The sequence below is a fragment of the Bufo bufo genome, chromosome 1 (assembly GCF_905171765.1).
Source record: "Bufo bufo chromosome 1, aBufBuf1.1, whole genome shotgun sequence".
Taxonomy (NCBI): Eukaryota; Metazoa; Chordata; class Amphibia; order Anura; family Bufonidae; genus Bufo; species Bufo bufo.
In genome coordinates this window covers 666,128,044-666,144,229 of record NC_053389.1, presented here as the reverse complement: position 1 = coordinate 666,144,229, position 16,186 = coordinate 666,128,044, and the positions used below count along the sequence as shown (strand labels likewise).

General features: G+C 40.9%; 1 protein-coding gene across 1 annotated transcript in view; it reads right to left on the bottom strand.

Annotated features, from left to right (window-relative positions):
- Positions 1 to 16,186, bottom strand: part of LOC120986476 (transient receptor potential cation channel subfamily M member 7-like) — a 147,944-nt gene that overhangs the window by 29,694 nt on the left and 102,064 nt on the right. The window contains exons 19-24 of the mRNA XM_040415080.1: positions 10,272 to 10,398; positions 5,174 to 5,355; positions 4,925 to 5,057; positions 2,200 to 3,077; positions 1,717 to 1,754; positions 347 to 443 (exon numbers count right to left, since the gene is read on the bottom strand). Coding sequence (XP_040271014.1) covers positions 347 to 443; positions 1,717 to 1,754; positions 2,200 to 3,077; positions 4,925 to 5,057; positions 5,174 to 5,355; positions 10,272 to 10,398 — 1,455 coding nt within the window. The remainder of the gene's footprint in view (positions 1 to 346; positions 444 to 1,716; positions 1,755 to 2,199; positions 3,078 to 4,924; positions 5,058 to 5,173; positions 5,356 to 10,271; positions 10,399 to 16,186) is intronic.

Here is a 16,186-nt window from a genome sequence, read left to right as displayed (position 1 = left end):
ATAAGATAAAAAAAGTCATATTTGAAATTTGTTTTATAGGGATCTTCTCTGAAGGCAGCAAATTGTAACATGAAAAAAGAAACATGTGGAGCCCGCATGTGATCAATACCATTGAGCTTCTTACTACAGAACTGTGTATACACGTATAGCACACTGAATGGCTGCGTGCATAAGGCCATATATATGTCTATATATGAACTGTAAAATTATGTTAAAAGATGAATATACCCTTTATATAATAAAACATGTAAGGCGGTCAACAGACTGCTGAGAGCCTGCAGAAAACATATGTGGAATGTCTACATAAAGCATTCACTCATATCATTTTATGGAATACATTACATACATTGGCCATTGGCTGTCGGTGAAGAAGGTGATTGTGTTAATTCTGTGAATGAGTGTGATCTTCGGAGATTGTCCTCATCCTTGTGACATGACTGTGACTGAGAGGAGAGAAATATTATCCTTGGGTTATCATGGGATTCTCACACGCCTGGCTCAGAAGAGCACATACTACTACATTTCTCATAGCGAGATAGAAACTGAATTTGAATACAGAGTCTGTATACAGATTTTACGGATTGGTCAGCACTAACAAAATTGGGCATTTTCCATGAACACGTTGATTTAACTTGGAGACTGAGACTAAAAATTTTGATTTTTTTTCTTCTTTTTTGCAATTTTGTATGTTTTTTTTGTTTCTTAGCCACAATATAAGATGACCAAGTACTGTATGTTAATGTCCGCAGCTTCTCAGAAGTAAGAATGGAGTACTGTAGTTAATTTATTGAGGTGGTAAAAAAAATGTCTGTGAATAAAAAGACTGGATTTCTTTGGATATGGCAGCTGACAATTACTGTAAGACTATGATATCAGAGGTTATCAGAGGCCATATCTACTATGCTTGAGAATGATCTCACTGGTATCAGGTCTTTATCAGACAGTAAAGTCTTATTTGAGGAAAAATAATGAGTTACTGGGTCAATTACCTGATATTTACTGCAGTCATACTTAAAGGGCTTCTGTCACCCCACTAAAGTCACATATTTTTTTTGGGCTAGTTAAATTACTTATACTGCGATATATGAAAATATAATGCTCTTACTTACTTTGATTCAGCAGTTTCTTCTAAAAACGAACTTTTATAATATGTAAATTAGGTCTCTACCAGCAAGTAGGGCGGCTACTTGCTGGTAGCAGCTGCAGAAAACCGCCCCCTCGTCGTGTTGATTGACAGGGCCAGCCGGGATCTCCTCCTCCGGCCTCAGCACTCCCTCAGTGCGCCTTCGCCGATGACATCTTCTATTTCGGTGATGTCATCGGCGCAGGCGCACTGAGGGAGTTCTGAGGAGGCAAGCCTCCTCATCTCAGAGCGCCTGCACCGAATGAACACAGGCGCGCAATTTTTGAAATGCTGACAGGGCTGGCCGGAGGAGGAGATCCCGGCTGGCCCTGTCAATCAACACGACGAGGGGGCGGTTTTCTGCAGCTGCTACCAGCAAGTAGCCGCCCTACTTGCTGGTAGAGACCTAAATTACATATTATAAAAGTTTGTTTTTAGAAGAAACTGCTGAATCAAAGTAAGTAAGAGCATTATATTTTCATATATCGCAGTATAAGTAATTTAACTAGCCCAAAAAAAAAAAATGACTTTAGTGGGGTGACAGTAGCCCTTTAAAAATGTGCCTATTGTGAAAAAATATAAATTTCATCTACCTCTGAAAATGTCTGTTTTTCTGCAGGAATCTCGCCTCCTATATTAAGAAAAAAATACAATGATATAATCATGAATTGTAATCACCAGCATCATCATCTTTAAAGGACTTCTGGACAGTAGTGTGTTTCTAGTACTACGTACATAAAACATAGGATTCTCTCTAAGAAGTTTGTGGGGGGGGGGGGGGGGGGGAAGTCGAGATGTCCTAGAAATGTTCTAGGGAAAAAGCTGGTATGTCCTAAAAATTATGTAAACTGCATATTTAAACATCCTGCTTAGTACAATCATCTGGTCACTGTGGTTAACGCAGCAGCTAGAACAGCATGAACTCAACAAATTAGGGAAAGGCAAAAAGTTAAAACCACTTCCTATAGTTATTTCTTCATAACAAAATGATCAATATTAAGATGATGAATGCTATAAGATAGTCACAAAATAAGATATTAATACTGAAAGAGGGCAGACAAGAAAATTAATATTACCTGGGCCTTTGGATGGTTTCCATAATTTCTGAAATACTCCAGTGAGACTATTATTGTTACTGTGTTGACCTTTCCCTTTTTTTACAATAGCTTCATGGCTATCATCATGTGGTGACACTTCCTCTGATAGCTGTTCAGATGCCTTAGCTTTCAGGTCAGAAGATGATTTAAAATATGAACAACCATCCCCGATGTCATTTTCATGAATCGCCTTGTTGTCATCATCAGTAAATGTAAAATTAACAAAACCTTCCTCTTTGTATGTCTTCCCAAATATTTTTGAAGTGGCCGATTCCAGACCTTTTGGTGCAACTTGTAACAGGCTCTTTCTCGACTGAACCACTGTTATAAATTCCGGAACCTGCCCTTCTAAGCCATTTTGAGTTGACGTTTCATGTGTTACATGAGGCCTGCTTTTTAGAGATTTGTGTTGGACATAATCCATTTTTTTCTCTTCATAGACCTCTCCATGCTGGAATTCTGGATGATCAGATAAGTAAAACAAAGAATTGTGTACAGGACGAAAATTGGACTCACTGACATTTTGGAGGGAACTGGAAGTTTTAATATACTTTTCAAGACCAGGATATGATAAGGAATGACCCCACTTTTGGCTGCTTTGGCTCTTCTTCCATGTGCTTGATTGTCCAAGTCCATCATCAGTGGTTTGGTTTGAGAGACTTAAATCACAGGACATCATGCTATGCCATTTTTTGGATTCCATGGCTTTCTGTGCAGTTAAACTTTTTACAGAGTCCAATGTCAGACCTGAAAGGTCCTGTAAGTTTCCAATGTGATCATCTAGATGGTGAAGTAAATTATCTATAGATTTAACATAATCTCGGACATCCTTTATGTCTTCAAACATATCTTCCACTCTAGGACAAATAAAATATTGGTCCAATAATGAATGTCCATGGACAAAGCCAAACATTCTATTGAATATAACTGTGATAAATGAAAACAGTTAAAGGGGTTGTCTAGCATTCATTTTTGTGTATATGGCTCACAATGGCTTGAAAATACTTACCCTCAACAATACCCACCACTGCCATTCCAACCCTGATCTGGTCCCCGCTGCGCTTCAATGACAGGACAAGGAAGTGAAGAGCAGCAGGGACCTAAACAGTGTCCCAATGGCAGCAGCGAGGGATCAGAATGGTATGTATGGTTTCTCTTTTTTATCTTTAAGCCACTTGGAGCTATATAAATGAATGCTGCTGGACAAACTCTTTAATTCATCAAAAATAGAGAGCATCGTGAGTAACATCATGCAGTGTTAGGCTGTGTACTGATGACCATATGTAATATTGTCATATTTTCATACAGTTTGATCTGTAAGATCTGACCTCAGGAATTACATTGCAACAGTCTAATTCCCAATATATTCACTATTACTGATGTATGTCAAGGAACAAATTCTATGTATAAGACATACGGTAAATAAACTAACAAGAGCTTATAGCTGTAAGCCAGAAGTACCTTAATATTTTAAAGGGATTTCTCAGGACTTAAAGGCTATGTACACCTTTGGGGGCAATTTTGTTTTATTACTGCATTGTACTCATTTTGAGCTAAAAAAATCATTTTTTCAATTGGTCTTTATTAAAAATTTTGAACCACTGTCTTTGTGCAGCCTTGAGTTTCACTAGTAGCAGCATCAAAATTTTCACTCTGTTCCATCAGGCAGGAAGTTGACAGCTCCTTATCTCTGATCTCTGGCCTTATAAACACTCAATATAGCTCAATTTTTATCTTGCTGATATGATGGCTTAAGTGTTTATGACCTTTTAGTAATTTAGAGATAAGGTTTATTAGATGACCAGCACAAAGTGAAAGTAAAAAGTATGATTTACACAGCTAAGGTAGATTTAGATGGCCCAAAGTTCAGGCTAATTATTGGGAATGAATGTTCCTTTGAATGCACATTCTCGATAATTGACCCATGTAAAAGTTGCACAGATTACCCAATGAACGAGCAAAATGCAATCTGCTGAGCAGAAGCAATGATTTTGTATGAGGACGAGCAATAACAGTAGCGATCCCTCGTCCTCATACTGTGTAGGAGTTCGCTGCATGTAAATACAGCGCTTCACCTCCACTTAATAAGCATCCGACTGTTGATAAGGAACACTTCCTTCCCCACAATCAGCTTCTGCATAGCACATCTAAATCCACCTCTAGACAAATAGTTACCCCTTTGCTCAAGATTTTTAATAGAGACCAATTGAAAAAGATATTTTTAGCCTAAAAAGAGTAAAATGCAATCATAAAAAATTGCCTCAGGAGGTGTACATAGCCTTTAAATATTGATGACCTATCCTCGAACACTGAGACTTCTTTATTGGATGTGATGTCACAGGCCATCAGTCACATGGCCTTTCTGCTTCTCAGCCCCATTCAAATGAATGGGATTAAGATGCAATACAAGCGTAGTCATTATGCAATGTATGGCGTTGTGCTTGGCATACTATTAAGAAGCCACAGAGCTAATCCATGGCCTCATACCTTGAAGAAGCCACAGAGCTAGTCCATGGCTCCATACCATGAAGAAGCCACAGAGCTAGTCCATGGCCCCTTTAAACAGTTGATCTGCAGGGATGCCGGGAGTTGGACCCCCATGATCTTATATTGCTGACCTATCCCTGAGGGTAGGTCATCAATATTCAAGTCACAGAAAACTCCTTTAATGTGCGTTTAGATTTTCTTTTCCAATAAAGTTTACCTTACAGATGTTTGTCTGATTTTTTCATCACTCTTTGAGTTATCATCATCTTTCTTGTCTTTAAAAAAGATCTGTACACATTTTTCTTCAAATTCATGCAGCCTCTTTTTATCTTCTTCAGTCTGGAAGAGGTCTGTAGAAAAATATGAATAAAATAAAGACTGTAACAAATGGATCTTTGTTGGATTTTTGGGATAGCAACTGTAAGCATGAGGAAGTAGTACAATTTGTGATGTAGATCTAACTTACATGGCCCCTGAGAATTTGACCTCTTTCTCTGTCCACACAGCCATTTTATCAGAGCAGTTAAATGGCTGAGGAGAATGAAGGGTGGAGGCAGCACGGGCTTATTGTGATACAACATGACAAAATAATAGCGCTGAGACTTCCACAGATGATCAGAAATTCTTTTACACTCATCGTACACATTACTGCAAGACACACAGAGACACAGATTATCAAGTAAATCAATATTAGGACATTATTTGGATAGAGCATGTATTAGTTATGTCTCAGCTGGCCTGTCACTTTGAGCTGGAAATCAGTACTTTTAGAGATACCATCATTAATAGTATGTGACAGATCCATCATGTACAGTCCACTAGTTGACCCCGGTTCAGGGTCAGTGTCTATAAATCTACCCAATTCATGCATAAAAATAAAACATCAATTACTGGTCTTTAGCATGCACTAATATACATTTTCTGATGACTGAAAGAGGTCACCGTGATATATATGGGTGCCGGTTTACTCCATCATCATCATGACCGCTCACTAGTCTGTCATAATTCAGCTTATGTGTTCTTGTACTGATTATGGGGTGGTTATTGTCTCTTACCAACTTATTCCCTGCTATTTTAATAACATTTATTATGTGATTGGAGACATGTTGTGCCCTGTTGCATCGATGTGAGGGGTATTTATCACCTTTTACTTAAAGGGGTTGGTCACTTTCTCGTTATTGTTGACCAAAGTGTCTATTAGAGGATTATATGGCACTTACTAATATAGCCTTTGTTGAAATTCTGCACCATTTTCCAGAGTGAGAAAATTACAGCCTTTTTTGGCGTGTATTAGTGGCAAAAAAAAATATATTATTTGCCGTTCAGTGGTGCAGTTATACTCATGTTCGAAAGCCCTTTTTGGCGTGTATAAGTTGTAAAAAAAAATATATTATTTGCCGTTCAGCGGTGCAGTTATATGTTCTAAAGCCTTTTGTGGTGTGTGTGTGTGTGTATAAGTAGAAAAAAAATAAGGGCTTATTTGCCATTCAGCGGTGCAGTTATATGTTCTAAAGCCCTTTTTGGTGTGTGTTAGTGGCAAAAAAATATATATATTATTTGCTGTTCAGCAGTGTAGTTATATGTTCTAAAGCAGGCATGCTCAACCTGCGGCCCCCCAGCTGTTGCAAAACTACAACTCCCAACATTCCCTGACAGCCTACAGCTATCATCCTACAGAAGGGCATGGTGGGAGTTGTAGTTTTACAACAGCTGGAGGGCCGCAGGTTGAGTATCCCTGTTCTAAAGCATTTTGTAGGGGAAACGTGGAAAAAAGTAAGGGCCTATTTGCCGTTCAGCGGTGTAGTTATATGTTCTAAAGCCCTTTTTGGCATGTATTAGTGGCATTCAGCGGTGCAGTTATATGTTATAAAGCCCTTTTTGGCGTGTATTAGTGGCAAAAAAATATATATTATTTGCCGTTCAGCGGTGCAGTTATATGTTCTAAAGCCTTTTGTGGAGTGTATAAGTGGAAAAAAGTAGGGGCCTATTTGCTGTTCAGCAGTGCAGTTATATGTTCTAAAGCCCTTTTTGGCGTGTATTAGTGGCACAAAAAAAAGTATTTGCTGTTGTGTGGTGAACTTAGAAAATGACAGCCCTTGTTGGCATGTATTAGTGGCAAAAAATATATATTTGCCGTTCAGCGGTGCAGTTATATGTTCTAAAGCACTGTTTTGAGTGCATTAGTGGCACAAAAAAAGTATTTGCCGTTGTGTGGTTAAGTGAGAAAATTACAGCCCTTTTTGGCATGTATTAGTGGCAAAAATATATATATATTTGCCTTTAGCGGTGCAGTTACACTGTTCTAAAGGCCCTTTTGGCGTGTATTAGTGGCAAACAAATATATATATTTGCCGTTCAAACAGTGCAGTTATATGTTCTAAAGCCTTTTGTGGCATGTATAAGTGGAAAAAAATAAGGGCCTATTTGCCGTTCAGCGGTGCAGTTATATGTTCTAAACTCTTTTTGGCGTGTATTAGTGGTAAAAAAAGGGCTTATTAGCCGTCGTGTGGTGAAGTGAGAAAATTACTGACTTTTTTGGGGTGTTTTAATTTCCTTTTTATTTATTTATTTGATCTAACAATATGTCAGACAGAGAAGTGACAGGCCCTGCACAGAGGAGTGGCAGAGGCCAAAATGTTTCTGGCGCAGGTACAGATCGCAGCAGAGTAAGGGGACGTGGCAGCAGGAGTCGCAGCGAGAGGCCTGATCTTCTGGTGTCATCTAGTAGTGATGTCTTGACCAGCAATGCAGTGGTTCTTGAATGGTTGACTCAGTCATCCACTTTGTCCCAAGTAGTGTTGAGCGCGAATATTCGATTTTTTATCTCGAATATCGCAATTTCGAGATTTCGCGAATATTTAGAAATCGAATATTCGTATTTATTTATTTTTTATTCTTTTTTTTTCATCTGAAAATATATGATTCCTCCCTGCTTCTTGCTTGTGGGTCAATGAGCGATTGGCCCACAAACAACTGAATTGAATCTGGAAGGAATCACGTTTTCAGATGGACCGGAATATTCAAAATAAAGAATATATTGCTGTATATTCAATTTTAGAATATTCGTCCTATTCTAATCGAAACCAATAATCTCGGTTATAATATTCGAGTTCACGAATATTACAACAGAAAAATCGTAATGGTTAATATGTGTGCCTGAGCGCATGACAAAATCGTTATTTAATCAACTTCAGCATACAACAAACACCCCGACAAGCGTCCCCGTCACCATGGGAACGCCTGTAGGTTAGAAAATACCATCGGATTTGAGTTTTCCCTGAGATCGTAAAACCTCAGATCCGATGGTATATTCTAACCCACAGGCGTTCCCATGGTGACGGGGACGCTTGTCGGGGAGCAGTATGCCAAAGTGGAATATTATTGCTCTAACTTCGTATTTTAGAATATTCTTAATATTGCTCTAACTTCGTCTTTTAGAATATTCGTAATATTCTAAAAGACGGAGTTAGAGCAATATTACGAATATTCTAAAAGACGAAGTTAGAGCAATATTAAGAATATTCGTAAAATACACATATAGATTGTAATTTAGCTAATATAGTGCTATAATCCTTCCTTTTTTTTGTCTAATTTTTTTTGCCTCTTCTGAACTTCAGTTTTGGAAAATATGTACACTATTAAAAAAATTACTTTAGCAGTATATTAGCTAAATTACAATCTTTATGCGTATTTTACGAATATTCTTAATATTGCTCTAACTTCGTCTTTTAGAATATTCGTAATATTGCTCTAACTCCGTCTTTTAGAATATTACGAATATTCTAAAAGACAAAGTTAGAGCAATATTAAGAATATTCGTAAAATACACATATAGACTGCAATTTAGCTAATATAGTGCTATATATTTTTTTTTAATAGTGTACATATTTTCCAAAACTAAAGTGCAGAAGAGGCAAAAAATAATTAGGCAAAAAAAAAAAAATTATAGCACCATATTAGCTGAATTACAATCTATATGTGTATTTTACGAAATTTCTTAATATTGCTCTAACTTCGTCTTTTAGAATATTACGAATATTCTAAAATACGAAGTTAGAGCAATATTAAGAAATTTCGTAAAATACACATATTAGCCTAGCCAAAGGCATAGGAACGTTGCCTTATACAGGGGGAAAAAAAATATAAAAAAATCGTACGATTAATTTAATCGCATATTATTCGCGAAAAATAAAATAATTACGAATATTCGATTTCGATGAAAATAATACGAATATTCAATCGAATATTTGCAAAATATTGCGAAATAGAATATGGCACCTCCCGCTCATCACTAGTCCCAAGTGACATCAGACACCCCAGCCAAGAGTCAGTGGGTTCGTCAGACACATCCCTTAGTTGGCATGGCCCGGGAGCAGGCCCTGTGTCCTCATCTGTCCTCAACCTACCTCTGTCCTTTTCTGTTCCCTCAGCCAGAGAAGTATTATATGCTGTGGGCTCTGCTCCACTATACAGCGAGGACGAGCTACTAGAGGACAGTCAGCAGCTACTGGCCAGCCAAGATGTGGAGGAGACATCCGCCGCTTCCTCCGGTAGGCGGGCAAGTAGTGATGAGGAGAGTGGTGTGGGAGCTGGTGTTGCGAGCGGTCAGGCTCCTGACCCAGAGACCGTTGAGGAGGACATCAGTGATGTGCAGACAGTACTCGATGATGATGATGATGTAGCTGATCACACTTGGGAGCTGGGTGAATTAGGGGCTTCATCATCATCATCATCATCATCAGAAGAGGGTGGCAGCTTGCCCGTGAGGAAGTGGCGGAGCCAGCAAGTCGCTAGTTTGGCCAGGAGTTAGCAGGGTGACAGCAGTGGGAGGTCGGGAGCCAAACGTGCCCGTGGTAGACCACCCACTTCGCAGGAGCCTACCTGCCCGGAAAGTAGTGGTGCAGGGGTTCATGGAAGCAGCGGCAGTAGCAGTCAGTCAGTGCAAAGTGTTGAGGGTAAAATTACCTACTCGGCGCTGTGGCAGTTATTTGTTAAGTCGCCGGAGGAGGTGAACATGGCCATTTGTAGAATCTGTGGTCAGAAGGGGAAGTGTGGCCAGGGTGCCAATGTTGGCACCACGGCCCTGCGTCAACATATGCAGCGTCACCATAAAGTGGCCTGGGAGAACCGTGGCTCCGATGTGGTGGTCCAGCCTGCCACAGAAACCGCTGCATCACCCAGTGGCACGCACCCGTTTTCAGGTATTCAAGGCTCCACCACCTCAGCCGAAGGGAGCTATCTGTCCTTCCCATCATCTGCTAGTCCTGATGCTCCTGCACCTTCTCCTGCTCCCCGTCAGTCATTCTGTCAGCAATCGATCACCGAAGCGATTGCCAAGAGACAACAGTATGCGTGCACTCATCCAATGGCTCAGAAGCTGAATGTGCTCCTGGCCAAGTTGCTGGTGCTGCAGTCCCTCCCTTTCCAAGTGGTGGACTCTGCACCATTCAGAGAACTGATGGCTTGTGCTGAGCTGAGGTGGAAAATCCCAAGCTGTCATTTCTTTGCGAAAAAGGCAGTACCAGCCCTGCACAAATATGTAGAACAGAAGGTATTTTACTTACCTTAGTATAGCAATGAGAAGATTGACCATAATAATGTACTGTACAAACACATACACGGCCTGCAGAAATCCATGCAGCCAACTTCCAGTAACGCAGAGGGTGGGAGTGACCGTGTCATTGGCGCAAGCTTGTAAAAGGAAGAAGCAGACATAGACATGTAAGGTACAGTACACTGCAGATATTCTAGAGACATAAGAGGTGTGAATCTTCTTGACAATCTTATCACTAATATTCTTTAATGTATTATTTTTTTTTTTACATTTCATACTTTCACACACATAATGAGCAAAAGGACAAAGAGTATGGGAGTGTGTGGCTGGGAATTTGTCAGGTGAGTAAACAATACAAGTCAGACAGGCAGTAGAGTTGTCCTTTGATCAGAACAGACTGTTGGAAATTCACAGTTCCGGAGGTAAGTACATGAAGATGCCTGGGCCGAATGAGGACTCTCCATTGGTTTTATGTGTAAGACTAGGACCCTCTAAAGGTTATTGTCCATCTTTTAGGTCTATATGTATCGGTAGAATTGCGGTACGCCAGACCTGCAGGGTAATGCGAATGTGAGGTCACGGTCGATGGCAAGCGAGGGTCACAAACAGTATTATATGGAGCCCCTGGGCAGGCATACAGCAGTGAAGGAGAGGCTGGCACAATAGTCCTCTGGGGCACACTCGGTATCTAGGGACCAGGCCTGGTGTTGGTTGAGGTGCCCTGGATGTTGCAGGGGTTTTATGTGCCTGGGGCAAGGTCCCTTTAAAGTACGTGACGCCAGTGCCGGTAACGGTGGCACACCGGTGGAAGGTCTTAATAAGAACGGAACACAGATGGCAGGGTGAACCAAACTTTACTTTACTGTAGTAAATTCCACTTTGTACAGTTAGATGGCAACTCCAGTTCCACATGTCAAATACACTTCACAAGCAGGTTTCACAATTATGGCAGGTATATGGTGGTTAGACAAGGTGCACAGAGGGGTACCATCCACAGGCGCAGAATCAGGCTGTACAGACTCCTCGGAGATTAGTGTACACTGTCCCTTTCGGACTCCTGTCTGGCTTTAATCCCAAGGCCCAGATACCTTATTGTAGGCTTTTATCCTTGGTAAATAATCCTCCTTAGGTGCTCATTCTTGCTCCATACCTCTATTCTCTCTGCCCTTCAGCTTACTTGTATTAGCTGGACATATTGGCTCTGCTTGACTTGGTGGGAACTACAGGGTTGCTTCCAGGAGGTAACCTCTTCCCCTGGGGTAGATCTTCTGAGCTAACCATGGCTCTAGGAATCAGGAGATAGACTAGGATCCCTCTACTAGTCTCCTGGTGGCAGCTAGAAGCCTGGGCTGTCTAGTTGCATGTCAGGAGAAGGCCCTGACTGGTGCCTTCCAGCTTGTCTTTCCAGACTCCTGACCTTCAACTCCCTTCCCTGTCTGGGGCCTGAATACTTATACTAGGGGTACTCTAGCTCCCTCTAGCGTCTGGGATGACTAACTACAGGGACTAGGCCTGATGCTACATAAAACAGGGAAAAACATTACATATAAAAACAATACTTTACAATTTACATAAAATATGCACAATTGGAAATGACACTCCTGTACCAAGGAAGGGAAGTACCGCACACCCCAATTGACCCTCGTGTAGTGCCCACGCTTAGTCCGTGAGGCCACTACAGAATGAACTGGTCAAGTGGAGCAAAAACAAAATGGAAAAGGGCAAAATGAAAGAGGTTATGCAGATTCAGTCTACTCCCTAGAGTCAAAGATCAGTGACCTATGAATATGGGATTGATGGATTTCCGAGTTTAAAAGCCAGAAAAAGTTAACACATACTAAATCTTGGTCAATGGAACAAGTTTCTGTCTGGTAGTCGGTCACCAATTTTCTGTTTGATATGTACCGTATTAGTAGTAACCGAATTATTGGAATCTAAGTTTCAAACATTTTTTTTTTTAACTCAGGTTTATTTTAAAAGGATGCATCTACCCAGTCTATTCTAACTAGAAAGATACATTTCTTGGAAGAATAAATGGAGGGTAGGTTTACTAGGAGCTAACCAGATGTGTAAGATGGTCTTGCAGGTTGCTGTAGAAATGCAATAAAGGAGTTGTATGGCAGTGAAAGTGAGCTAATGGCATGCTGATTAACCATGGCAGTGGCGTAGGGTGGGTTGCCAGCACCCGGGGCAAGCCAAGTACTTCGCCCCCCCTCCCCCACACCTGTGGCCACACCCCTTTTTTTTTTTACAGATAATGTAGTAGATATCACCTGCAGTCCTATGTAACACCACAGATAACACAGTGATAACTCTCTGTGTACAGATAATGTAGTAGATGGGTGTGAGGCCCCAGATTTCAGAACACATACAGTGTGACCTGAAAACTGGGGCCAGGATGCGGCAGTGTGGGCCAAATTCTATATCCACCCTCCCATCACTACAGAACATACAGGGTAATACAGCGCCCCATACCTCTTACATCCAGTAATGTCTCCTTTGATGTAGACGTTCCTTCCCTCTTTCCTCATCTTCTCCTTTCAGACCTTCAGAGCAGACCACCATTTTTCAGCAATTTCTCGTCTAAACATTTTTTAGTTTACTACTTTTCCATCATCCTCCCATCTTCTTGACAAATCATCCTACCATCCCCAATACTCTGCCTGCTGTGCTCCCCAATATTATACTGCAGAAACAGATAAACACCCTGGTAATACTAGTACCATACAGATAGTGCCCTTCAATAATTATTAATAGGAAAATGAGCGAGCACTCATACACTTGGCAACCAGATTGACATATGCAGAAAATATTTATTAAATCCCCATAAAATACAAATAAGAACAATGTAGCAATAATATACAACATTACAGTCACATATATTGTGGTAGATATGATCAACACTATATTCATATGACTCAATAGTGTCAATAAATTCAATAATATATATCACACCAAAAAACTTCAAGTATATGCTGTTATTTGGGAAAGAGGGGGCGCTATCTTCTAGCGCTCTATCCCAATTTGGGAAACTGAATGTCACTGAAAATGTTGTAGGTGTATTCACTGGGAGCGCAATATGTTCATAAAGTGTCTACAGGAATCCTGATAATATGAAAAGTCTCTTATAGCATATCCTTTTAAGCTTGATATGAGCTTTGGATTGAAGAAAACTTTAAATTGATGTTTGGCTTACCGTCTAGCGTCTGCTGTCTCCCTATTGCTTCAATGGAGCTTTAAATATTTGCCGGCTTATTCAGTCGCTCCATACAGCAAGCTGGTTTGAATTTCGCGGGAGTTCCAAAGATCGCAGGAGTTGCCACTCTGTCCCGCAATTTCCTTTGGTGCAGCTTTCGACAATAAGAATAGTTAATCCTTTACTGTAGAGATTTGGAACTCCAGCGAAATTCAAACCAGCTTGCTGTATGGAGCGACTGAATAAGCCGGCAAATATTTAAAGCTCCATTGAAGCAATAGGGAGACAGCAGACGCTAGACGGTAAGCCAAACATCGATTTAAGGTTTTCTTCAATCCAAAGCTCATATCAAGCTTAAAAGGATATGCTATAAGAGACTTTTCACATTATCAGGATTCCTGTAGACACTTTATGAACATATTGCGCTCCCAGTGAATACACCTACAACATTTTCAGTGACATTCAGTTTCCCAAATTGGGATAGAGCGCTAGAAGATAGCGCCCCCTCTTTCCCAAATAACAGCATATACTTGAAGTTTTTTGCTGTGATATATATTATTGAATTTATTGACACTATTGAGTCATATGAATATAGTGTTGATCATATCTACCACAATATATGTGACTGTAATGTTGTACATTATTGCTACATTGTTCTTATAAATTTTATTACTTGTATTTTATGGGGATTTAATAAATATTTTCTGCATATGTCAATCTGGTTGCCAAGTGTATGAGTGCTCGCTCATTTTCCTATTACTACATTTGCCTTTAAGAGAGGGTGGGGTGATTCCCTCTATATGAGCTTGCAGCACCATACCTTAACTACTTGCTAGTGAGCCACCACAACCTACCACTATTTCTTCAATAATTATTGGCACACAGTGCCCTAAAATAACTGCGCCCAGCAAATAGTGCCCCTGACACTAATAGTATAAACATAACGTCCCCCAAAAATAATTGTGGTAAGCTGATACTGTGCCAAGGTGCCCCACAGTAATAGTGCTCCCAAAAGTCCCACCAATAGGAATAATTCTCTGCTAGAGCACACATGGTAGTAATAGTGCTCCTACAGTGCCCCCAACAAGTTCCCACTGTGCCCCAGAAGTAATAATGCTCCCATAGTGCCCATACTAGTAATCATGTTCCCCCTAGACCCCCAGTAGTAATAAAGACCACCATAATGCCCCCAGTAGTAATAATTCTCCTTATAATGTGACAGTGCAAAAAACACCCCCTTTTAATGCCCCCAGTTGAGCTAATGTCCCCATAGTGCCACCATAATGTGCCAGTATAAAATGCCCCTATATAGTGTCCCCAGTAAATGCCCCCATAGTGCTCCTCTTCCCCTTCCTCCTAGTGCCCCCCATAATGTACCAGTATAACATGCCCCATATATAGTGCCCCAGTAGATGCCCTCAGTTTCCCCTATAATTTGCAAGTATAAAATACCCCTTCTTAGTGCCCCCGTAGATAACCCCACAGTGCCCCCCAATAATGTGCCAGTAAAATGTGCCCCCATAGATGCCCCCCAATAATGTGCCAGTAAGTGCCCCCATAGATACCAGTGCCAGTAGCGAGTAGCCAGTATTGTACCATATAAAAAAATAAACACTTATACTTACCTCCATGGCCTGTGTCCCGCACTGTACGGCTCAGGCGGCGAGATGACGTCATTGCGCAGCCTGCACCGTCCTCTGATAGGCTGCAGGCACTAGGCCTGCAGCCTATCAGAGGAACGGGGAAGGGAGACTCCTCTCCCCTGCCCCACAGCACATCCATCTGTATCGCTGTCCTGAGGATGGTGATACAGATGACTATGGGTATGAGCACTAATTGGCGGTGCGGCCCTGCTGGCGACCCTTGAAATTTTGCGCCATGGGCAGAGGCCCCCTCACGCTACGCCACTGCACCATGGCAAAAATTTTTGGAGGGTTTGTATTTTCAGGGAACATTTACCAATAGGTTTAATTGACTTTGTTAGAGTTTCTAAACTCAGTGTGGGGCAAGAACTGGCCCATGAATGTACTATCCTGCTATACAGTGCATTCAGAAAGTCTTCAGACCCTTCTACTTTTTTCACATTTTGTTTTTTGTTATGTTGCAATCAAATGTTCCCCCATCAATCTGCAGCCAAGAATGGGAACGAGAAAGTAAAAATAGAAATATAAAACCTAAAATTTCACATAGACATAAATATCTATATCTTTGATATGATAATATTTAGCTCAGGGGGCCTCACAATTCTCTTGATCACCTTTGAAATGTTTCTACACCTTGATTGAAGTCCACTTGTGGTAAATTTAGTTGATTGGACATCATATGGAAAGACACAGCCCTGTCTATATAAGGTCTCACAGCTGACAATGCATGTCAGAGCAGAAACCAGGCTATGAGCAGGAACGAACTGCTTTTAGAGCTCAGAGACAGGATTGTGTGGAGGTACAAAATATTTCTGCAGCACTGAAAGTCCCCAAGAACATAGTGGCCATCTTCTTAGATGAAAGGAGTTTGAAACAACCCAGACTCTTCCTAGAGCTGTCTGACCCACCAAACTAAGTAATCTGGGGGAATGGCCTTGCTAAAAGAGGTGACCAAGAACCCAGTGGTCACTCTGCTGAGCTCCAAAGATCCTGTATGCAGATGGGAGAAACTTCCAGAAGGAAACTATCACTGCAGCACTCCAACAATCTGAGTTTTATTGCAGTGTCCAGAAAGAAGCCTCTCTG